This window comes from Pagrus major, chromosome 18, assembly GCF_040436345.1.
Source record: "Pagrus major chromosome 18, Pma_NU_1.0".
NCBI classification, from domain to species: domain Eukaryota; kingdom Metazoa; phylum Chordata; class Actinopteri; order Spariformes; family Sparidae; genus Pagrus; species Pagrus major.
This window is the reverse complement of record NC_133232.1, coordinates 19,340,242-19,364,540: the sequence shown is the minus strand read 5'-3', so window position 1 is coordinate 19,364,540 and position 24,299 is coordinate 19,340,242. Positions and strand designations below refer to the sequence as shown.

General features: G+C 40.3%; 4 protein-coding genes across 6 annotated transcripts; 3 read left to right on the top strand and 1 right to left on the bottom strand.

The window, feature by feature from the left end:
* Positions 1–864: 864 nt before the first annotated feature.
* Positions 865–11,923, top strand: acsl4a (acyl-CoA synthetase long chain family member 4a). The gene is made up of 15 exons (XM_073486672.1): positions 865–942; positions 2,943–3,403; positions 3,491–3,668; positions 3,768–3,877; positions 5,034–5,172; positions 5,273–5,423; positions 5,793–5,916; positions 6,069–6,140; positions 8,323–8,462; positions 8,552–8,724; positions 8,811–8,885; positions 9,041–9,229; positions 9,415–9,529; positions 10,243–10,400; positions 10,588–11,923. Exons 2-15 carry the CDS (start codon positions 3,047–3,049, stop codon positions 10,743–10,745), a joined length of 2,139 nt encoding a protein of 712 aa, XP_073342773.1. The 5' UTR covers positions 865–942; positions 2,943–3,046; the 3' UTR covers positions 10,746–11,923.
* On the bottom strand, positions 11,920–13,766 carry nxt2 (nuclear transport factor 2-like export factor 2). Its single transcript, XM_073486673.1, has 4 exons — positions 13,663–13,766; positions 13,399–13,485; positions 12,800–12,944; positions 11,920–12,219 (listed from the first exon to the last, which is right to left on the bottom strand). Exons 1-4 carry the CDS (start codon positions 13,675–13,677, stop codon positions 12,035–12,037), a joined length of 432 nt encoding a protein of 143 aa, XP_073342774.1. The 5' UTR covers positions 13,678–13,766; the 3' UTR covers positions 11,920–12,034.
* A 294-nt stretch (positions 13,767–14,060) lies between these two features.
* Positions 14,061–16,924, top strand: psmd10 (proteasome 26S subunit, non-ATPase 10). Its single transcript, XM_073487035.1, has 5 exons — positions 14,061–14,281; positions 14,362–14,460; positions 14,788–14,934; positions 16,113–16,279; positions 16,442–16,924. Exons 1-5 carry the CDS (start codon positions 14,168–14,170, stop codon positions 16,593–16,595), a joined length of 681 nt encoding a protein of 226 aa, XP_073343136.1. The 5' UTR covers positions 14,061–14,167; the 3' UTR covers positions 16,596–16,924.
* An 860-nt stretch (positions 16,925–17,784) lies between these two features.
* Positions 17,785–23,792, top strand: xiap (X-linked inhibitor of apoptosis). Of its 3 annotated transcripts, none has more exons than XM_073487374.1 (8): positions 17,785–17,918; positions 20,061–20,352; positions 20,446–21,013; positions 21,103–21,202; positions 21,297–21,375; positions 22,464–22,503; positions 22,615–22,797; positions 22,936–23,792. In XM_073487374.1, the coding sequence occupies exons 2-8, from the start codon at positions 20,113–20,115 to the stop codon at positions 23,127–23,129; spliced, it is 1,404 nt and encodes a 467-aa protein (XP_073343475.1). In that variant the 5' UTR covers positions 17,785–17,918; positions 20,061–20,112; the 3' UTR covers positions 23,130–23,792. The 3 variants fall into 3 exon arrangements, with proteins under 3 accessions (XP_073343475.1, XP_073343476.1, XP_073343477.1); XM_073487375.1 differs by having other exon boundaries at positions 17,816–17,903; positions 22,936–23,428; XM_073487376.1 differs by having other exon boundaries at positions 17,820–17,908.
* The last annotated feature ends 507 nt before the right edge of the window (positions 23,793–24,299 follow it).

The following is a 24,299-nucleotide window of genomic DNA, read 5'->3' as shown; positions in this document are numbered from 1 at the left end:
ATTGCTCAAAATAGAATATATACATTTAATGAAACACACGATTGGTGGCAGTTCGAAAAGCCATTATTTGAAATGATAGCTTTTCTGTTTTTTTCAGCAATATTAGTTTCTACATGGGGACACAGAATGATGAGGAAGGCAACAAAACTTTTTTTTCCCACTTAAAAATGTGTATTTTAGAAAGAGAATGTTGCTGGAAAATATGGCTAAAAAGGGCTTATTTAGGACAGTTTGTATTATATTCGTATTAAAATGATAAATTAAAACTACTTTGTAGTTTCAACTTTCACTTTTAGCTCTTTTCCGGTTTCCTAAAAGGAAGCTGCTACTATTGCCCAACCATTTGATGCAACATCGACCTGAATATATGGGGCCAACGATTTTATGAACAAAACATATGAATAGTCTCGGCTACATGGGATGTTTATAATTTATATTCTTAATTAATACATTGGCCATATACACTTGAATTTAAAGTCAAGGTAATAGAGGTAACATTTAAAAGAGATATCTTACTAAAACAACCTCACAGCAGTTTTAAAAGAAAAGGAGATGTTTTTTTTTTTTCAAATGGACTCTTCTGATGTAATCTGTTTTTTTAATGTCCTTACTTATCAGTATGTTTACACAAAATACACAAATGTATTCCAAACATATATGTGACCAATACAAACACGAAGGAGCGCATACACACACCCTCCAACGTCAAAAACATCTGAGAACAGAGGCGGCGTCTACTTCCTGTAAACGACATGTCTCATCTGGCGGACGTAAAGGAAAAAAACCGAGGGCATGTCCGCTCCGGCTGCTCATTGGTCCAGAAATATGGAATCAGATGACGTAGTAGTTCCGGGTTTTCTAGGTCCTGTGGAGAGGTAACTGTCGGTCATTTGAGGAAGAGACATACACACACGACCGACCGGGGTTTTCACACTGCTGAAGGTAAGAACGCCTCAAGCCTGCCAGTTAAGCAGGGTATCACTCTCTAGCTGGCCACTGGTAACGATAATCTCATTAAAGCCTTTTATCCGTTTGTAGATTTGTGTTCGGGTTAATTCGTGTGAGCAATGTTGAATTGGTTTTAGCTACATCCTCGCCGGCTAACGTTAATAGACTTGCCGCCGGTTGGTCAATGAGCTGTGGCATCAGCGTGTGGCGTCTTTTGTCATCATTTGGTCTGCAATCCCGCTTCCTATGCTATTGTCAAATAACCGCCATGTACCGGTGCTCATGTAGCTCACACGTCATGTTATTGAAGATAGTCAACTCTGATAAATTCTTATCTTGTGTGTTCCCGTGAAATGTAGGTTTTTATGGGTTTTTAAAAGAAACACGCTTTTGAACACCCGGACTTCCCTGGTCACACTGCATGTGGGTACTGCTTGGTATATAATCGTAAATTACGCGGGTTAAATTGGCAATATCGAACCAAAATGGCTACGTTATGTTGCCATAGAGATAACCCGTTGAACGTGACAAGTGCATGACAGGAAATTTGGACAATTGGGCCCAATGTAAGAGCAGTTATCAATTGCGACACGTCATGTCGGCTTTATCTTTCGCACCATGCTATAAATATGATGTGCCACATTATTTGAATTTGCTACAGCCACAACAGTGACCCGTTTGTCTCCCGTAATGCTCTGCAAATGAAGTTAGTTGAATTTGCCTGCTAAGTCAAGTCCCACATACTAAAACATAGTTACTGAGCAAGTGCACGCATGCTACATAGGCTGTTATTACAAAAGTATGCGTGCCGGCTCGCTACTGTTACAGTGAACTGAAAGGCTTTAAGGGCCCAAGGCAAAAATTCTGGCTTTCATACATCTTCACAGTCTTTATTTACCTTCTGGAGTACAGCCAGATGTTTAAAACAGACGTGTGTGACGTAGATTAGAGGTATGATTCACTGGGATGTGAATCACACTATGTGTAAAGAGGGGATAGGGAGGATTTATTCCATTTGTACATCACTGACGTTTTTGGTTGCATTTCAACATCACAGACATTTCTATTTTATCATAGATTAGAAATGGAGCTGATTAGGTTCATGGCTGTGTTAGTACTCCTTTAGATGAAGTTGCTTTTTCTATCTAATATTGTTTAGGTCATATCTTTTATCTGTTTTGTGGCATCAAAGTAGGTCCCCCCCCCCCCCCCATCATCTCCATCTCCATAACATCCACCTTCCACTGTGAGGTTATTAACAAGCAGAGCTTGACCTAGAGTGGCCTTTCACTGGCCACCCGCATGGGGTGAGCTTCAAGAGTATTGTCATTGGTTGTCCGCTGCCCGATCCTCTTCAGCAAAACTCACTGGGCTGTGGTCATTGGACAGTGGCCAGACTGGTCGGAGGGGGCCATGTCTTAACACATTTTCCCCTTACGTGACCTCTTGGATAACCTGCTTTTTATTGGTGCAAGAGAGACAGTTGCTCATACTTACAAGGGAGGGAACTTGCACTGTTGAAACACTCTCCTACGAGGTCTCTCATATAATTGAGCAACATAAAGCTGATAGACATACAAAAACTGTTTGGTACAGAGCGAGAAGGAGGTGAGTCTCTCATGAGTACTGGGGTGTAGTCCTTAGTCAGCCATATGGTATAAAGGGACTGGTTTAAATGTCATTCAGATAGTGGGGGATATAGCTTGTAGTAAGTAGCCAACTTATTTTGATAAACCACTGTCTGGGTTCTGTTTTTTTTTTTTACATTTTTTTCATGGGAAGTGGGCCACCAGGCAACCAACTTCCTCTTCCAGGCAGCTGTTAACATGTGACTGATATTTGGGGTGAAAATCAGTCTAGAGTCCGGGCTGTTTTTTTCTTTGACTTTTGACCTGTAAATTGCTTTTATTAATCATAGTTTTTGTCATATGATCATAGTACATGTGCTGTATAAATGTTTATCTGATGGTATTTTCTGTTGTATTCCAACCTAGGGTGTAACGATTTGGGAATAGCGGACTGTACTCGGACATCTTTGGGACCAACACACCATTCAAAACTAGTTGGACCTCCACTGCTGCTCACTTTCCTTCCCACTATGGGTCTCCAGTCAGACTCGGCCCTCCAATCTATCCTCCTCTTTCCAATCCACCTACTGGTATGGCTGTACTCCGTCTTGTCCTTCCTGCCCTGGTACTATATCACAGGTGCAGGGGAAAGAAAAGCTCTGTCCAATCGAATAAAGGCACGCTCCACTTCAGGCCGTGCAGAGGGACCGTACCGCTCTGTTGACCACTTCGATTCCCTCGCCAGGGAGGACTTCCCAGGCAAAGACACGCTTGATAAGTTATTCCAGCATGCTGTGCAGCGCTTTGGAGAAGGACATTGTCTCGGCACCCGAGATGTACTGAGCGAAGAGAATGAGATTCAACCCAGCGGTAAAGTATTTAAAAAGGTAAGGATTCTTATTGCTATATTTTTTGTGAGTGATGGTTTAGAGGACAAATTGTCTGATGTTTTAACTGACTCTTTCTCCTGCTAGCTGATCCTGGGAGAGTATAGATGGCTATCCTACAATGACCTTGACACCATAACCACTGAGTTTGGCAGTGGACTGGCAGCTCTGGGGCAGCAGCCCAAAAGCAATATTGCAATCTTCTGTGAGACCAGAGCAGAGTGGATGATCACTGCCCAGGCATGCTTCAGGCGCAATTTCCCATGTAAGTAAATTACAGCATGTACAGTATAGTACAAGATGTTATGTCACAAAGTGTAAACAACGAGTTAACTGCTGTTTTTGTGCTTTGTTTTCATTACAGTGGTGACATTTTACGCAACATTGGGAGAGGAGGCGATTGCATTTGGACTGAACGAGACTGGAGTTACACATCTAGTTACCAGTGTCGAACTGCTTGAGACAAAACTGAAAGTGAGTCAGTAGCCCTTTTCACACAGAGACTCTGCATTATCGGCACAGCAAAGGCTTGCCTTTTGTCCGCCTTTGTTTGTTCACACTGAACCAAGCAGTGTCTGTGTAACGCCGCACCAGTGTGTCAATTCATACAGGACGCTGGCGCTGCGGATCCAAAAGAAGCGTGACAGTACACATCATGATGTTGAGATCTCAGTGTTTTCACCCGCTAAACTAAACATGTACCAACCGACTGTTTATAATCACTGTTGTTTGGTCCTGCAATGTTGCTTTGTGGGTTGAGGTGTGGGACATTTCTCTTTTACTTAATGAGTGAAGGATCTGTTTAGTTGTCAGACTGTGAACACCATCTGATCGTCACACCCCTGATCTGTGCCTCCAGCTTTTCCATTCACACAAATGCCGGCTAGCCTCTGCTGCAGCTCTGATCCTACCTCCGGAGGCGGATCCGAGCTGCAGCGAAATTGTTCTCCCCTCTCTGCCTCTGTAACTTTCACGCAGACGGCAAGGCAGCTTATCGGCGCATGATTCCCTCACTGAAACGGCAGTGTGAATGGGTATAATCCCTTACAGAACAGATTCAGAACTATCGATATAAGTAGCACTAATCATCGTAAGATGATCATTTGGAACTACACAGATAATAAGAGTTGGTATTAGAACCCCGAAAAAAATATTGTCTTGTCTGCAGCTGCCCGGATGAATGATTGAACACAGTTTTTGTGAGAAACACATTATAGGCTCTTATTGCTTAAAAAGCTGGTGTACCTTCCTATATAGAGAGATAATCCTCATTATGGCAATTATTTTCAACATATTTGCTTGTTGAGCCATTATAAAATTAGGTACAACAAAATATGGAGAAAGGTTAGGGAAAAGCTGTTAGAAATAGGGAGTGTTTTATATGGGTTCTGTGTATATGTATTAAAATCTTTCCACTTCCCTAGAACATCTCAAATTGACTTTTAGATTCCCTGACTTCTTTAAACATTTTTGTGGGTCTTCCAATAGTTCCAGTGGATGATTTGTAGTATTAGGTGGGCCAAACTCCTGCCCATTATAAAGATTCTGTCAGCGAATATGTGGTTAGAAATCCTTATTTGAAAAAGGATATCCTGTTGTGATAATGGATTTGTCCTCTCTTTCTGTCCAGAATGTGCTCCCACTGATCCCGAAACTGAAGCATGTGATCTACGTGGACCAGAAGAAAGTGAGCACAGAAGGCTACCCAGCAGGACTCTCCATCCACAGCATGCAGGCCGTACAAGAGCTGGGCGCGCTGCCTGAAAATAGTGTGTATTTCTCTGACTCTCATTGCTTCTTTGTCAAATTCAGGGGTGAAAGAGCTCACACATACAGTAGAAGACAATAACTGTTTGTTTTGTCTTGCAGTGGGGAGGGCTGTTGTGAAGCCGCAGCCCTCTGATCTCGCTGTGGTGATGTATACCAGTGGCTCTACAGGCAGACCCAAAGGAGTCATGATCGTCCACAGCAACCTAATTGCAGGAATGACGGGCCAGTGTGAACGCATTCCTGGACTCGGGTGAGTTTCAGCATTGGTCATTGTATAAGATTTAGAAGAATACAATATGCATAGCAGGGTTTCTTTTACCATTCTCACTCCAACCTCACAGCTCCCACTGAAGCATTTTTGTCTTTAATGTTCTTTGTCTAGTCCAACAAAAACAACATTTGATAACGTTGGAATTTTCCACATAAATTTGTGCTTGGACAGGCTTCCGGGATTAGAATAACCACGCACACACCAGCCAGTTAGAGGTGTAAGGAGGTGGATGTCCCGATGCTGTCTGAACTCTATAATATTCTAGGTGTGAAAACTGGAAAGAGGAACAGAAAGACATGTCGTAGCTGCTGGCCCTAACCTTTACTTTCTCTCCCTGTGTTCTGACAGGCCTGATGATACTTACATTGCCTATCTGCCCCTGGCTCATGTTCTGGAAATGACAGCTGAAATCTCCTGTGTCACATATGGCTGTCGGATCGGCTACTCATCCCCTCAGACACTGTCAGACCAGGTAATACCCAGCACAAACAGCAGGTTATGTTGGGTCTGTCATTGTGTATGCTGTATTTCTTTATAACATACCTGGGTGTGGTTACTATTTGACCACGTTTGCTATTAGCTTAATCATTGTTGCTGTCTTCCCTGTTTTTTTGTTCCCTTTAGTCCACTAAGATAAAGAAAGGGAGCAAAGGAGACTGCTCTGTGCTCAGACCCACCCTGATGGCAGCTGTGCCGGTAAGATTCATGCTTTTTATTCTTTCCTGTCTGTCACTACTTTTGTTCTCACAGGGTGTTTGCAGTTCCTTTAAGAACGTTTGAAATGTCTTAAGGCCTTAAAAGTTAAGTCATCTTAAATTTGAATTTGTGAGGTCTTACTTGCCACAAGCATTTTATCTAATTGCTTTTAATCTTTAGATTATATTGCAAGCTTTTTCGTGTGAAAGAAAAGTACTTCACTGCTGGAAAGATGGCCCTTGCATAAAAATTGGCTGTCCATGCAGTGAAAAAGGCACAAATATTTATGAAATTGGTGCTACATGATCAGAGAAAAAGGACTGCGGTATTCCCTTTTGCTCAAAAGGTAGAAAACCTAAAACAGCCAGAATGCACTGTGCCGCACCGTACCAACAAACCTGCCAACTCATACACATTTTGACATCAGAGTATGCTGCTACATTTTGTCTCTCTAAAGTACGCAAAAAGCTTGTGACGCCTTGTGAATTTGACCAATTATGCGGCAGTACTCATATCTGCAACAATACGGCGTGTAGCCTGCTGAAGTGGGGATGACTGACAAAATGCATAATGTCATTTTAAGAGACTTGCTAGTATCCACAAATCGATAGCAACACTCTTGACAATGATTTTTATCCTTCTCATACTCCCTCCTTACTAACATTGCTAAATTATTAAAGACGCTAATGTTAGTACTGTTTTAATAAGCTCCGACGCTAGTGGTTCTTTTAACAGTGCTTTTTTATTGTTTTGTGGGCTGTCAGCTCTGACAGACTCCTCTGCTCTCACAGCCCTGTCTGTGTCAAGTGCAATAAAACTTTTGTGAGTAAAGCACACATATCAATACACCTGCACAATAAGCATAAACATGTAGAGAGGCAACATTTCAATCTGCTCTGTCTGCACAAGGCGCCAGCTCGCTCGGCGTTACAAACAGGACGAAACAAAAGGCTGTCTCTATGGAGTCTAAATACTATGGTGAGCATTCTTTGCCACAAATCTTAATATTTTGCAAATTATGGTTAACTGCTGCTGCAGCCCCTCCTCCCTCTAGCAGCAGTAGGATACCTGCAGGCAATGAATCACCTCTGCAGAGGGAAGAGGAAATAAGGAATGACTGAATGCTTCGACATACTTAGCCCACTCATATTGACTGATGTCTGTGTTCTTCATCCATGTTGTATTGCGTCAGGAAAACATTTTTTTCACCTGACATCAGATTTGTTTCCGGTGAGATATTAGAGTGTATATAGTGTAAACAATACTGTTGCTACTCTAACAATAACATGTAGTTATATTTGATATGTAAATAAATGCCACTCCTGTTCTGTATATAATCTTTTTTTTCAAATAATGTATTTTTTAAAAAAGCAATTATTTATTAATGAAAAAGAACTGATAAGACATACAGGCCTACATGAGCTGAAATGTACTTTTTGGGCATAAGATGGTAGGTCCCAAACTTTCTTCAAGGTTGGCAGGCCTGGACCAATAAATGTTCCTGCCGATGGGTGACGTACTGCGAGTTGGGTGGTGCTTGATTTTGGATTGGAGTTGGTATTGAAACAGGAAAAATTAAAGCAGCCAGCTGATAACAAACAATATTGTATTACATCTAAACAGAACACCGAAACATTTGAAGAGTAAAATGGACAATGAACAGGATTATGGGTCATATTGGATCAGTACTGCTGTGTTTTACAGTCCAGTTCAAATTCAGCCTACCGTTTTCACAGTACAAAAACAAACAATATGACAGCGATTTTCGGTTCTCAATCTTTCTCCATTGCAGCGAAAATGTCTGCTAAAATATGTTTCTGAAAACATTTTAGGCGAGAAAAAGGCAGTGTAGTCACAGAATCCTGGTGTATAGTCATCAGCACAGTCTGGTTTAGACAGTTTAGTGAGACATCCCTTCACTCAAGATCTGACTATACTCTTTGTGTCCAAGAATCTGAAGTTGATACAACAGCCCTACAGCTGCCAGATGACACATTTTTGGCAGATCTGCATACTACCAAAATTGTAGTAATACAAAGCTGGTTGAAAAACAGCAAAGTTCCTGTTCCTGGACACTCTCATTCTCCTTCTCTCTGTGTTTGCTCACTCTTACACGCATTCTTTTTTAACCTATCAGTTGTATAAATGAATCCTGTGAATGAATATGTTTTCTCCTTAAAAGGAAATTATGGACCGCATCAACAAAAACGTGATGAGCAAAGTGCAGGAAATGAGTTTCATTCAGAAGAAGCTGTTTACTCTGGGCTACAATTATAAACTGGAGCAGATCAGGAGAGGCTATGACGCACCACTCTGCAATGCGTAAGAAACCACCATGTCTCCTTCAGACGCCAGATAAATGTGCTTGTGTAACAACTTCAAATATAACACACAGCAATCTTTCTTTGTAGCCTGTTGTTCAGGAAAGTGAAGAAGCTGTTAGGAGGACGGGTGAGGATGATGTTGTCTGGAGGAGCCCCCCTGTCTGCAGCCACTCAGAGATTTATGAACGTGTGTTTCTGTTGTCCAGTGGGCCAGGGCTATGGCCTCACTGAGACCTGTGGAGCAGGCACCATCACAGAGGGTAAGAAGATATTTAAAGTGAAGTCTAGGAAGAGGGTGTGAAGCTGGAAATTAAAATGTTCTTAAGATCATTTTCTCATTATATAGTTGCAGACATCAGCACTGGCCGTGTTGGAGCTCCTCTTCTGTGCTGTGAGATCAGACTCCGGGACTGGGCTGAAGGTATGGCAGTAAAACATGCTTCTTACAATGCAGAATGAAAAGTATTTTTATGCCTCTGTTTGCAGAGGCATGTAACCCACGAGGTGGTATTTCTAGTCTTAATTACAGGGTAAATAGGTGTGTTGAACTTTTTCATTCTTCTTCAATTTTGTCAGGTGGCTACACTAGCAAGGACAAGCCAAACCCAAGAGGGGAGATCCTGATTGGTGGCCCCAATGTAACCATGGGTTACTACAGGAATGAAAGCAACAATCAGGACTTTTTTGTGGATGAAAATGGGCAGAGATGGTTCTGCACTGGAGATGTAGGAGAGATTTACCCAGATGGCTGTCTACAAATAGTGGGTGTGTATATTTGTTCCTAAAGCAGTTACACTATATACCTATGGTATGTATTTGTAAAGGCACTCATTTATACTTAATTTCATGGTGCTCATCTGTTGTCAATGTGGCTGTATCTTCTGACACACAAACTGTTTGAACTCAATAGCATAGCACTGTTGTGAACACATTTTTATATTCTCATTTAGACCGCAAGAAGGACTTGGTGAAACTGCAGGCCGGGGAGTATGTGTCTCTCGGTAAGGTCGAGTCTGCTCTGAAAAACTGTGCGCTCATAGACAACATCTGCGCATATGCAAACAGGTGAGTAGGTCATCTTATTTGGAAAAGTTAAAGGTGCAATATGTAGGAGGTTTAGTTGAAAACATTCAAAAATTAACTAAAATTATCAACAGAATGAAGAAAGAATAGCTTTGACGTGACAGAGATGTCTACTGAAGTTAGCCTGCTAAGCAGCAACAGCCCGTTCCATTCCAACATTCCTGTGCTAGCGGTGTAAACACCAGTAACCTCCTGGTGCTTCACACTCCTAATCTGGACCACTAGACGCACAGCTAAATGAGCTGACTGGCTAACGGACAGCTATGGAGAACAGCAGTTAGCAGTTACTCTGATGTTATGCTACCCCCTATTTGTTTAAAGTATGATTTTAGCAAGTGGGCAATTCTTACATATTGCACCGTTTTTCAAAGTTAGAGGCCCAAGCTACAACATTTCTGAGGGCTTTTCACACTACGTAATTTGAGCCCAGGGCTAAGAATAAGTTAATTCCAATCCAAAGCGTTTTTTTTTTTCTTTGGAGTTGCTTACTGCAGTACTTCAGTGTTTTTCAGCACTTTCTTTTGAAATACTATTTCAACTTTAAGTTTTGTACTTTGAAAGCAACTGAGACCACAACTTCAATGGATTAATCTATTTTCAATGTATTGACAGTGAGTCCACACATAATTCTTCCAGTAACTTTCGCCTTCTCTTAGACGTTTCACCAACCCTGTTTCTAATGTTGATCATTGCAGTGAACAGAACTATGTGATCAGCTTCGTGGTTCCCAACCAGAAAAAGCTGACAGAACTGGCCAAACAGAGGGGCATTGTGGGAACATGGGAGGAGCTCTGCACTCACCCCGACATGGAAAGAGAGGTTCTGAGGGAGATCAAGGAGGTCGCTGGGAGCAGTAAGAGTCGATAATTTCTTTTCATGATGTCGAGGCTGTACAAATTATCTTTACTTTTATACATACTTCTGTCCTTTGTCAACCTGTATGTCTTCTTTCTGCTCGACTAATATTTTAGTGGAAAAGGAGCAAATTATTCATTGTACTATCCTGTGTTTGTCTCTTCCTCTTCACTTCATCCGTACAGTTAAACTCCAGCGATTTGAGATTCCGGTTAAGGTGGTTCTGAGCCCAGAGCCATGGACCCCTGAGACAGGTCTTGTCACAGATGCGTTCAAGCTGAAGAGGAAAGAGCTGAGGAACCACTATCTCCACCACATAGAGAGAATGTATGGAGGCAAATAACTTCACCCAAGAGTCCCCATTATTACCATAACCACTGCTTCGATCTGTAAATAATCTTCCCGGTACCCAATGGATTTCTATGCTGTTTGTGAACCACAGGCGTCCAAATGAAGATGTCTTGAACAAAAAAGCTGAAGCTGTAGATAGTTGTAGATGTTGAATCATGTGTGCTGCTTTTCTTGTGTGTAGAAGTTTTGATTGTCAAAAGAGATGCACTCCAAAGGCAACTCTTATTCCACGATAAGGGTCCGAGACCATTACAGCACTCAACTGCCATCCACTTCAATCTGTTGGCGCTCAGTTTGTAGCCGATAAAAAGTACTGCTGTCCTCCATATGTTGCTGATGCTTTGTTGTTACTTCCATTTGAAAATATTAACAACTGTAATCATCACGGAGGCTTGTTATGCTCTTTTGTAAAGTTGGAGTACTGATGTTACTGTGCCTTCAGTCTGCAGTACTTTGTGTAGTGAAGCAGAAGTGGCATCTAGATAAAAACAAAAATAGTTTACGCTTTTGTTACAAAAATGGCTAAACCGCCATGTGAAGTTTACTTGAGGCATTCAGGCAAAATATCCCCACCCTGCGATGCACTGACATCGATCATGGAGACAAAAAAGTTACGCCATGGTCATGTCTGCTTGTCCACTTATTTTTTTCTGACTTTTTATTTATGTGTTTGTGTCAATTTATTCAGAACGTAAGACCAAAATGTGTAAACATAAATGACTCAGGAAGATAAGCAAATGTTTAATATATGAAATTGTCAAGCGGTGGGTTCCTTGTAGAAAGTACTTCTGTCAAAATTCTTGTGGGCACCTTATTTATTAAAGAGCAAGCATGCTTAACTACTAACCTACTACTAAAATGCTTCTTAGCATTAGCTAGTCAGAACTGGCATACTGTAATACTGTGTGTATTTTACCTCAGTTAACAGGTTAATGTACAATTTGGTATCATAGATTTAGCTAAAGTTCATTTTAATATTATAGGAGTGTTTTCTCTGTATTTTTCAAGGTGTTGTCGTGTTGATGGCTTTTCATCATTAAAACTTCAAGAACGCAGACATTGACAGTCACTTTACAGTTGGTCGTTTGGTGATCCTCTTTGTATTTATTACTCCATTATGAGCACATGCCTTGTTCAACATTTTGAGAATAAAAGTCTTTTCGTACTCAAGTGTATGACATTTTGATTTTTATTACAAAAACATAGAAATAAACAAAAAGCATTTTGATTCTTCCAAGATCTTGCTGTTTATACAGTTTAGAAGGCAGATGAGGAAAGCCATTAGCTATTCCAGTCTTGAAATCGGAAACAGTCACTAGCAATCTTCCAAACAGGCTGGTCATTGTTGGGTGTAGCCTGAGCTGTCAAGAGAAAGTTCTGGTTGAAGAAACGCTGTTTGTTCCCTTCGAACTTTACTGTCCCTCCAGTCACCACGAGCAGTGTGGTCTGGCCTTGGGTTGCTTGTTCTGTGAAAGAAAGGGTATATTGATGCTGGATTAGTATCTGGATCACTTTTCACACCTTAATTTCATTTGACATGCTTGATATTTAATGCCCTACTTCACATTCACACACTTTTACTCTACTCTATGAGACACATCTGAAAATCACCAATAGCACTTGGATGCATTTTGAGTACGGATGCACAACATAAGGCTGATAATGTGACATTTATATTATCGGCTATGGCTTTATCATAGAGAGCCATGCATGTTGTCACCTGTGTAGACATTTTTTACAGTTTCAGAGGAAGACGACACAACTGTAACTTTTAATATAAATTCTGCAAGGGTTCAGAGAGGAGAGAATAAGATTTAGCACAACAAATCTTACAAGAGCTAGAAAATATTAAATCATTTATCACTGCTCACTACATCTTAAGTGTTTTTTACCCTCAGGTGTGCATAAACCACAGATTATGAACTTCTTTATAAAATCCAGAAATGTGATGTTATCAGTTATCTCAGTGGTATTTCCCTTGAGAAGCAGGTATTTATCGGTATTATCCACATCAAGCATCCACAGTTTTGAGATTGCCCCACTAACCATGAACTGGCTGACAGTCCAGCGTGTGAACTTGGAACTCGCTCGAAGGAAGCGACTCAAAAAACTCGGCCAGAGCATCCTGTCCTGACACGGCATTCCCATTCCACACCAGGGTCGCCTTGTCCAGGTAGAGCCGGGTCAAGTTCTGAGACATAGGAGCAAGCACATTATGATTGCTAAGAACAGTAAAAGCAACAATGGCATTGACAATAAACAGACTATACCAGTGTGCTCTACAGCATGCCCAATACTGTTATTGATCTTTGTGAAGAAATGAAAAAAAATCAACAATATCAACTGACATTGATACATGAACATTTTAGATTAGGATCCCTTGATGAGTTTTGAATGGGAGTGTACATTACAGTTGAAAATGAAGTTTTCACTGCTCCCTAGTGAGCAAACTAAGACATGACGACGCTGCGAGTTACCTCATACATATCTTCGGCAATCAAACACCGATATATCTGTGAACCTGGAATCTGACTGTAATATTGTCCATGTCGATATATCGGTCATGCTTTAGTGTGCTCACACAAATCATAACACATAACTGGAGCAGCAGTTATTTCATAGAGCAAAACAAAACCTTCACTCACCCTCCTTTTCTTATCCATGCAGTCGTAATAAATGTTGACAAACTCTTCTGAATACCGGCATGACTGGTCGACATGCGTCCGGAAATCCTAATGAGACAATCGCTTATTAAATGCTGATTCAGATTAATGAAAGGGAACTAGTGTACAGGTTATCAACGACTGTTTAGCTAGGCGCACATTGGAAAGTAATGTTAGCTAGCAGTTAGCAAGCTAAGCGTTAGCTGCTTGATTTCAGCGAAATTGTAGCGGAAGTTTCAAACTTACGAGAGTGGCGGCCATAGTATTATATGAATCGAAACGCTAATGAACACTTTTATCAAAAGGACACTAGAAAATCGTTAAAAGCATCAATTTAAGTGGCTTTTCTTTTTCTGGTTCATTTAGCAGCCAACACGGCCATTTTGCTATATAAAGTACTTCCCCCGGGCAAACAAGTCAGCCTGCCAAAATAATGCGCTTAAATGTAATAAAGGACAAATATGGCCTGGCTTCATTCTGCTGAATCACTTTGCACATTCTCTGTTTGTTCAGTGATTGAAATGAGATAATAACTGATGGAATAATAATAAAAACGTGGAAATCCAGTCAAGTTTTTTAGGCGATGTATTTTATTTTGAAGAGGAAACAAACGACGCATGCGGAAGTAGAGTTCATAATTTCCTGAGTCATTCCTCCTCGAATCCAATACATTCATGCCCAAATCTCTCAGACATAGCGTTTCTTACTAGGCTACTATAATTTCAGTTTGGCATTTAAAGTATATCCAACAATGGAGGGCTCTGTATCTAATGTGGAGGTCTGTAACTTTGCCTACACGGGGCAGTTTGAGGAATTAAAACAGTGCATCCTGACAGATAAATCGCTTGCTTGCAAAACGGACCAGGTAAGAAAGCACGTTTTAAAAATAATGACAAAACAGTCATGTTTTCCACCTTTTTTACCCTCGACTCTCTGTGATTCTAGGACCACAGAACCGCCCTGCATTGGGCTTGTTCTGCCGGCCACACCAACATTGTGGAGTTTCTGCTTGACCTGGGAGTTGAAGTGAATCTGCAAGATGATGTAGGTCTACTGGCTTTTATACAGGAGGTGTCGTGCAGCATGTTTGTCCTGTAGCTGGTGAATGGGGTGACATTTAATAACAGAAAGGTGTATCTTCTAATGTAATACTACAACAACAAAAACAAATACAAGCAAAACTGTGGCATAGAAGTAGAATTAATACCTTCCTGAAACTATTTCACCCCTTGCAACCATGAGCTGAAATTAACTTATATTTGCAATAACAATTGGACATAGTGGGGTTATTTCTGATGGCATATACATTCAGTTTACCTTTTTTTTGTTTTTGTTTTGTGGAATGATTACAAATGATGTGTTACCTCACAGGCTTCGTGGACCCCTCTTCACATTGCAGCGTCAGCTGGCAGAGAAGACATAGTGAGAGCTCTAATATCCAAAGGAGCTCAGCTGAATTCAGTTAATCAAAATGGATGCACCCCTCTGCACTATGCAGCCTCTAAAGACAGATATGAGGTATGGTTTCAGTAACATGGACTGACAGTTTGATATGCATGATGCCACACATATAATATTGTATGCTGTTTCTGTATTGTCTTTCAAGTAACTCCATACATGCTGGCAAAATGATATTTTATTTACAATAATGTTATATTTCCAATATTTAGATCTATGTACTTTTAGAATATTCAGTCAGTGAAAAAATAGTTTAAAACTGTTCTGATAATTGATTAAGCATTTAAGTCATACTGATTATTTTTTTAAAATTCATTTTTGGTAAAAGAAAAAAAAAAAAAAACATTTTGTTTAATCTTCTTGTCATTCAGACAAATCATGACTGATAATGATACCACCTTGGGCTTTAGGAGCTCTGATGGACTGCATTCTGATATATATTGGCCAAACTTTTCATCCAGAAAATAATCAGCATATGTATTGATAATGAAAATGATGAAAATAATTGATTAGTTGGACAGTGCAGTTAATATTTGAGAACAACATCACTATCTTTATTCTATTGTAGCCTAGAAGTAGCCTTATCAGTTCTGAACGGAAAGCTACTTTATCAGGAAACACCCATTAATACCATCCCCTCCCATTTATTTGGTGTGTGATATGCTAGAAATTAAAAAGCCAAACAGAATACAATTGCTTATCGCCAGACTGTATTATTTAATCATGACTTTCTTATAGTGGTGTGAGAAGAGTTTAAAAGATCATGAAAGTAAAGGTATTTTTGTATTTGATATATAATCAGTTGTCAGAGAAGTAGTTCTGGCATACATGATAACCAAAATCACACACTAATATTAACAACTCAGTAAAGGTTTAGTATATATATTAAAGTATATTATATATCTAGCACACACACACAAAAAGAAACAATGACTAGTCATTGGAATTTGCCCCTTGTTATTATCTGATAAATATTTGGAATTGGAACACAGAAAATTACTTTGCTGTCAACAACATGCAGAAACTCACGTACACATTAGACATCTAAATTGCAGTTGTATTTATTGTATGCTAATTTTAGCAACATTACATGGAATTACATGTAGAAACTGTCTTCCTCTCCAAAAGCAGCAGGGCAGGATCTGAAAAGGTGTATTTCCCGTAATGGGGAAGTGACCGGATTAAAAGTGAATTACTTGTCAATGACGTGTGAGTAACCCAAACTTCCCTCTTTACAGATTGCCCTGATGTTGTTGGAAAATGGAGCAGACCCCAATGCCACCGACAAGTTGGAATCCACTCCCCTTCACAGAGCATCTGCCAAGGGCAACTACCGCCTCATCCAGCTGCTTCTCAAACAGAGTGCCTCAACCAACATCCAGGACTCACAGGGCAACACAGCGCTGTATGTGTGAATAAGTACTTGTCTGATAAAACAGTGTGGCTGTTGGCACAAACATACAGTACACTATACACAAACACAAACCTTTTAAAAGGTCAGTTCACCTGAATTGAAAACCTGTTTTCTCACTTACCTTTTTCTGTATGCACTTCTTTTCCCCACCAGCCACCTGGCGTGCGACGAGGAACGTGTGGAGGCAGCCAAGTTGCTGGTGGAACATGGGGCCAGCATCTACATTGAGAACAAGGAGGAAAAGACCCCCCTCCAGTTAGCCAAGGGTGGTCTGAGCAACTTACTCCAGCGGATTGTGGAGGGATGATGCTTTTGCTGGGTTTCTACTCAAATTTCCACTATTAATAAGTTCCATAATGAGTATTCTCATCCTAGTCAGTTATTCCTGAGCGGCCTGGTTTGACACAGTCAGATGTGTAGCAGGTGGAAGATGAGACGGTGGCAGGGAGAAAAGTTGGACTGTACTGCATCCTGTTCCTCAGATGGGGCAGTGAAACTGCTCAGACCTTAGATGTCTGACCAAAAACACTCTGCACTATGCTCAGTCTATCCTACACTGCAGCCTCTTTTCTATGAAGTTTGAATTGTTGCTAAAATGACTAAATAAAGATCAGCATACAGCCTGTTAATAAAGTATGTTGGGATGGATTTATTCGTTGTACATGCAAGAATTGGATCCAGGAAGTGTTGTTTGCTGTCTAGCTTTTGATCTGTTGCTACCTTCAGTGATTAAAGCAATGGTTTCTCTCCATACACTAGACAATGTTTAGTCTATATTTGTTGTTTTATTCATAGCCTGACCCAGTAACTCTGTTCCATGTTCTGTATGTGGAGTTTTGTGAATATCTTTCCACAGTTGATAGTGTGTCTTTTTATTAATACAGGGCTGAATAGAAACAGGCAGCAGCTGATGTTTTCAATTTTTAACCCATTTTCCTCAAGATATGCCATTACAAATTTCTGATTCTTTATCTGTGGTTCCCATCAAGTCACAAAGCTGTAAAATTGCTTCTTGATTTCCATCTCATGAACAAAGCTAATAAAAGATACCTGTTTGACAGGAAACATCGGCCATCCCATCCAGGAGAATAGAAAATATTTTTTATTTACTTATTTCATTGAGATAGTCTCTTCTGTCTTAATCGGCAAGGGCCTTGATATGGCTACATCCTTCTGACAGACTTCTGTGGCTTTTTCTGTAGGGACTGGATGTAGGTAGTAGGTTAGGTGATATTACTACTCCCCAACATTGAAAGCTAATGTCATCATGTTGTGTAATGGTAGCAAAGCATACCTTGCCAGTAACAGGCTGTGTAAATGGCAAATATTACAATAAAAAGGTAGTCATTCTTGTACACTGTCGAGGCGTTGTTGGAGTTCCCTTAGCAAACCCCCTGGTACTTGGGCAGTTCCCGCGAAATTCTTCCGAAGGGTCCTGACGTCACATGAGTGGTCAGCTGGGATGCGCAGGAGGAGGTGCGCATAACACCTCGTTGCTTTCACTTCCTCAAAGCGAGGTCACGTCAAATAAAACAGTCCTCTTCAATTATTGGACTCTGTTGTAGGCGGTGTTCACACCAAAGACTGGCTGAAATTTGAGACCGACGAGCTGGCTGTAAGGTATTAGACGGTAATTATTGAAGTTTTGCAATGATAGTTCATGAAATAACTTTTCGAAGAATAGCTAAGCTAACGTAAGTTAGCTAGCTAACGTTTGTAGCTAGCGTTAGATTACACCCTTTTACTAACGTTTACCTAACATTTTAAGAGCACTGCTAAAAGTTCAAACCAACTGTATCTATGTCGTACCGACGAGTGTACTTGTAGCTCATCTGAACAGTAAGCTAATGCAGTGTGTGTGTCTGGTTAGCGCGGTGTCAGCTGTCAAACGTGAGCAGCAGCCAGTTTTTATTATCGGTGTTTACCTGCCCTGAACTATGGGGCCGTTGTGTCGCCATTGTTTAACTCAAACGTTCGTGATCTTTCTGGAGTTTGCAGGATAAGTCGTTCAGGCTTACTAATAGCATAAGTGATAGTATGTGGATGTCTTGAGGTATGACTTGCTCTCACATGGTTTAAAGCCTTTGACGCCATGTACATCCGATTCCAATCCCATCAGATGCAGCGAGGGTCTTTAAAAATGTCTGAAATGTTAGCTTCTGTGACTGTATCTATAACGCAACTTTATGCCTGAACTTTGCCTTCGATCTGGTTATTGTTTCTTGGATGAACGTCGACACGCAGCGGGGTTCAAAGATCACAAGCTGCTCCCTTCAATAAAGTAAACATACGTCTTTAAAGATAGCAGTTGATTAGTAAATAGTTGCTTAATCAGCGCTGACTTGCTGTAGTTACGACACGTCTTTTATATTGATTTGTGATATTTCTCAGTGCTTTAGTTGAATTAAGTTTATTTTTTAAGTTTATTTTAGTTGTAGCCTCCAATTGACAGTTGTTGGGGAAACGAACACTTATTTCCTTTGCTGCACCTATGCTGGGATTGACGCTGTTTATGGCATACATTCAGTGCAATATGCAGTTAAAAATGCTAAACATGTAGTCTAAAAAAAAAACGCCCCGTGATGAAACCATGAACATTAAAGTTTCACCCTCTGGGAAAATATGAGTGGGTGTGTGGTATGGTGTTCTCATGACGTGTTGCAACACAAATTCCTTACTAATAGACACTATGTACCTTTACTTCCCTAAATATGATACCACACCTCCATACAGCTAATCTCTCTAGTTGTACATCCTACTTATCATATGAGACATATTTGATTGTCAGTGTATGGCTAATTGTTCTATACCATCCTTAATGAGAAATTATTATTGTCTTTTGGCATAGTGTCTGTTCCTAGGCGGCACCCTTTACAATACAAGTGTTTTGCAGTGCCCTGTAAAATCCTGCCTCTCCAGTGCCCATCCCTCACATGGAATATCCAATACCTCCATGTGAATACAGTCTGGCTGCTCCCTTTTAAAGGCACAGCAACCATTTAAGAGCCTACATGTGCTGAGCAGCTTTCCATTCAGATTTCTGAAGTGATATACATTGTATTGCAGGCCTCCAGCTACGTTGTTCACTTTTTTCTGAAGTTAGATGCTCATCATTGTACCAAAAAGGGATTTCTCTGATATTATTTGACTGTCTTAAGAAAATTTGCTTCTCAGTGTACACACACCTAATACCTCCGCCATATTTTTATTCTGTGGTTGTAGGCATTTTATTCTCAGGTTGTCTGTCAGTCTGTCTGTCCATTCATGTGAATGCTATATCTCAACAATGCCTGGAGGGAATTTCTTCAAATTTGGAACAAACAGCAACGTGGACTTTTGGATTTTTGTGGTCAAAGGTCACTTTGACCTCACTAAACACGTCAATAACTCAAGACTTTGACAAAATTACACACAAAGGCCTGTTAGGATTAAGGGATGAAGTGATGTAATTTTATATCCAGAAGGTCATCTTCACTGTGACACCATTATGTTTGGCAAAAATGCTCTAAAAAACACTTTTTTACACTCTAAGAGTGTAAAGCATGTTTCTCACAGGAAGTTATTCACTAGAATAATACACATCAGTATAGTGATAATGTCCATTTAGCCAGGTAGTACACTTAATACCTTTTTTATTACTTTCCTTCGAAGTCTTTACGATATATATCATATGTGTATGGACAGACATTGATGTAAAATGCAACTTTACTTGCGCACGGATCCGTACAACAGCAAAGTGGTAATTTTTGTGTTCTTTCTCTTTTATCTGCAGACATTCTGTCCCTCAACTTAGTCCACTCAGCAGTTTCCTGCCTGGTTCTATCATGTGTGATCTCAGACAAGACGACAATTGGGAGACAGATCACTCGGAGGATTTTTCCCTGATGAACAGTCGCCTGGACTCATTCCGTGGCTCCAGCCTGGCCCAGCAGGTGTCCCCAGAAAGACTGGCCCGGGCCGGCTTCTACTTTACTGGCCATGCTGATCAGGTCCGCTGTTTCAGCTGCCAGCAGACTGTGGAAAACTGGTGCAGGGGAGACACACCTGCAGAGAGGCATAAGGAGGTAATCATAATAGAAATGGAAAAACACATGTGATTACATGTATTGTTTTCATTCTTTTCTAAATTGATAAATCATACTTTCCTGCTTTTACAGGTTTCCCCAACATGCAGATTTCTCAGCTGCACCCACCGCACCGGTTTTAACCCGCTTTATGATGCCACACTGATTAATGGTTCCACCTACAATGAGGAAGCAGAGGACATGGAATATCGTTTGAGAACAGGAGAGGTTGTTGATGAGTCCACTTACCCAATGGCCCCTCACATGAGGAGTGAGGAGGCCAGGTTTAAGACCTTCTCTTCTTGGCCTTCTAGTGCTCCTGTGAGACCCCGAGATTTGGCCCAAGCCGGCCTCCACTACATAGGGGAGAGCGACCGGGTGCAGTGTTTCTGCTGTGGTGGCATGTTGGGCGGCTGGGAAGCAGGGGACATCGCATGGGGAGAACACGCCAAACATTTTCCCTACTGCTTCTTCATCCTTGGGCACGATGTGGGAAACATCCCATTCCAGGGGGGTATGGAGGAGGAGGAGTGCAGCAGCAGTCAAAATGCAAGCACTCGTGTCCAAATGGGGAGATTTGAGGAGAGGCTTGGTAGCTTTGCAGGCGTGCAGCACCCTATAGACCCAGAGAGGCTTGCCAGAGCTGGCTTCTACAGCACAGGTAGAGCACTGATGGACTACAGAAAGCACAAGCAACATTTCAAAACTAAAGCAATATTTTGTGAGATTAAATTGTGTGTGTCCTCACAGGAACTGGAGACAAGGTGTTGTGTTTCCGCTGTGGTGGAGGTTTGAAAGGCTGGCAGCCTGAAGAAGACCCTTGGGAAGAACATGCCAAACACTACCCTGGGTAAGAACAAACAACTTTGATGTGTTCCCTCTTCTTATGCCATTTGCTTTTGTTTTAATACAATTATATGCTTGTTTGGGTTTTTTAAAATCAGATGCAGCTTCCTGTTGGCAGAAAAAGGACAAGAATTTGTCAGCAACATCCAGCTACAAGAACCACGACGAAACAGAGCTGTAAGCACTCAGTGCTTTTACATGCACTTAAGTATCCAAGTTGTTGTTGTTGACTTTGTAATCTGATTTTATAAATTTCATGTAAACTAGAAACCAGATTTATTTAATCAGGATAACTGTGTAGTAAAACCAGGTGAATACTTGATTCCCTGAACAATGATAGGCTTAATTTATTTTCTAACCATGTGTTTACATGTTGCACATGTGAGCCGCAGGACAGAAAAAAATGTTGCTGTAACAGCAGTGTGTTTGGATAAAAAGAAACCTCATTACTCATAGTGGTACTACGTTGTGTACGAAATATTTTATTCCTGTAATTTTTCACAGGTGAGTATTTGGACACATACACACAGAAAGGGAACTCTTAAAATATACCAGATTAGAAATATAATATTTTGGTGTTTAACCGGACTGATGTACATACAGGGTTTTAGTATTCGGTTGGACAAATGATGAAATTAATTATAATACTTATTACTGAACTGTTTGTTATACACTTTACAAACATACACCACGGTTCAAAATTTTGGAATCACCTGCCACTAAAGCTTAACTGAGAACAGTCAGATCACGCTGTATTTAAAAAAATTTTTAAACACAATTCTCAACATTATGATCACGTGTAACAATTTTGTAAGACCAAACTGTGCATTCCTGATGGCTGCTCCAACTGGATATTGAAACGTAACTGATGTAAACATGTGTGTATCACATTTACAGCTAGATTTCTTCTTGAGTTTTGGTGTGGATGTGAGTTTAAGCAAAGATCATGGAAGTAAATTCATCTGTTTATTGTACTAATGTATCATTACAACTATGCTATGTTTAAAAGTACTCCAGAGTAGTCTAACGGTAATGAAAAATTAAGTTATTCGATGAAGATCTAGGGTCACCTATAATTTTCTGGACTGGAAAACAGCCAGCTAGCCCTGGAAAAAATGGTTCCAACAGCATTCTCCGCTGTCATGTGACACTGGGTATATCGACTAACTGGAAGTTTTAATCCTTTAATTATTCTTATGGGGCCAAAACTATTTTTTTTTTATTTGAGTTATTTTGAAGGTAACCATGACCCTGTTTCTTTCCAGGCTGCAAGTCATCAGAATGGATTTTCAGGAGATAGGAATGGTAAACAATTATTTTTTACATTTGACTACCCCTGTTTGAGCATTTAATAATACTAAAAGAAAATGCCACAGCATTTGTTTGTGTACACTCATGTTTCCTCTTTGTGTACAGAGGTGCTGCGGTCTGCCATGGCTCAGAAGGCCATAGAGATGGGTCTGGATCCCAGTGTGGTAGAAAGGACCACCCTGGAGAAAATCGGTAGGACGGGCTCCGGCTACTCCAGCCTGGAAGCACTTATGGAGGATTGTCTTAACAACACACCACTGAGTGATGCAGCTGAGTCACAGGAACAAGGTACTGTTCCTCCTGTACACTGAACCAGGCGCATGTCATAAACACACACCAATGTTGATTACACAAAACAGAGCCTGGGCAGCTGTGATTTAAATATGAGCAAACACATGTTGATCTTTTTATTACTTTTTCTTCTAGACGAGGACCCAATGGAGAAACTACGGAAGCTGCAGAGGGAGAAACAGTGCAAAATATGTATGGACAGAGATATTTGCATCGTCTTCATTCCGTGTGGTCATCTGGTCTCTTGTAAGGAGTGTTCAGTGTCACTCCCTAAGTGTCCAATCTGCTGTGCATCCATAACACAGAAGATCAAGACCTATATTGCATAAGGGAATCACAGTAACTTGCCAAATGCCAATGCTGCTTTCACACTATCTTTATTATATTTTATTTTAATATTAAATGTAGATAGCCTGTAAAATATATATATATATACACAGTATAAGAGGACTGTGTTGTTTGTATGTGTATGAGAATGAAAGAATATTTTCACAATGACTGAGATGGTAAATAGCTGATACTGAGATGAGATAATATTATAAATAACTGGTGTTGATTTTCTTGATTTTCATTAATGAGGTCTGAAACCTGTATACACACACTAAAGGCTAAAACCCAATTTTGCAACACTATTTCCTGCCAGAGGTGCCTTTCTCTAGGTTTAATACTTGTGTTTCTTTTTGTTGTTTTATTTTGGACATTTACCACAGTTTAGTTCATGAGGTGTAATATCAGTCAGTGTCTCTCCCTCTCTATTTTGTCCTGCATACTGAATGTTTAAGACTTGGTTTTCTCAATGGTGGCTGCTCTGTATAGAAATGTATAAAGGTAGTTCAGTAAATCCATTAAGAGTTCGCTTTACAACTGACAAAATCGATTCTAGGCTAGGGCCTGCAATTAATCAGTGTGGTTTGAAATTAGTTTACCATTCCATCATGCAATCTGTCTGTATGTCTTCAAGAGTGAATAAATTTTAATAACTGGACTTGAAACATGTTTCTCTTTGATTACTGCTACATTTAGCCCTTTTTTAAAAGGTTGTATTTGGAGTTTTCGAAAACACAAACTCAGGTCAAGGGTTTGTGTAGCTTAAATAATATGAATATAACAAGTATTTAGAATTTTCCATATGAATTAGACCATATAGAATTTTATCAGCTAGAAACCTGGACAGTTTGCTAAGACCTTCTGTGGATATCAATATCTCAAACACATTTTAGATATAGAAATAGATATTGATAACCTACATGAATTCTCAGCCGATAGATAGATGGTGGCCAAATTAAAATGTATATAAATGAATCATTTTAGTGATCGGTTCTCAAACAATGGAAGGAAGTTACACTGTAACGGTAATGAGATCTTAATGACATTCTCAATTCGTTTTCCCTTGTTCAACACTAATCAGAGGGAGATAGATTTAAGTCAGTATTTTATTGAAATAGGTCAGACGTCTGCACTTAATTGTCATTCGCTTGGAAGAGGACAAAACACCGAGA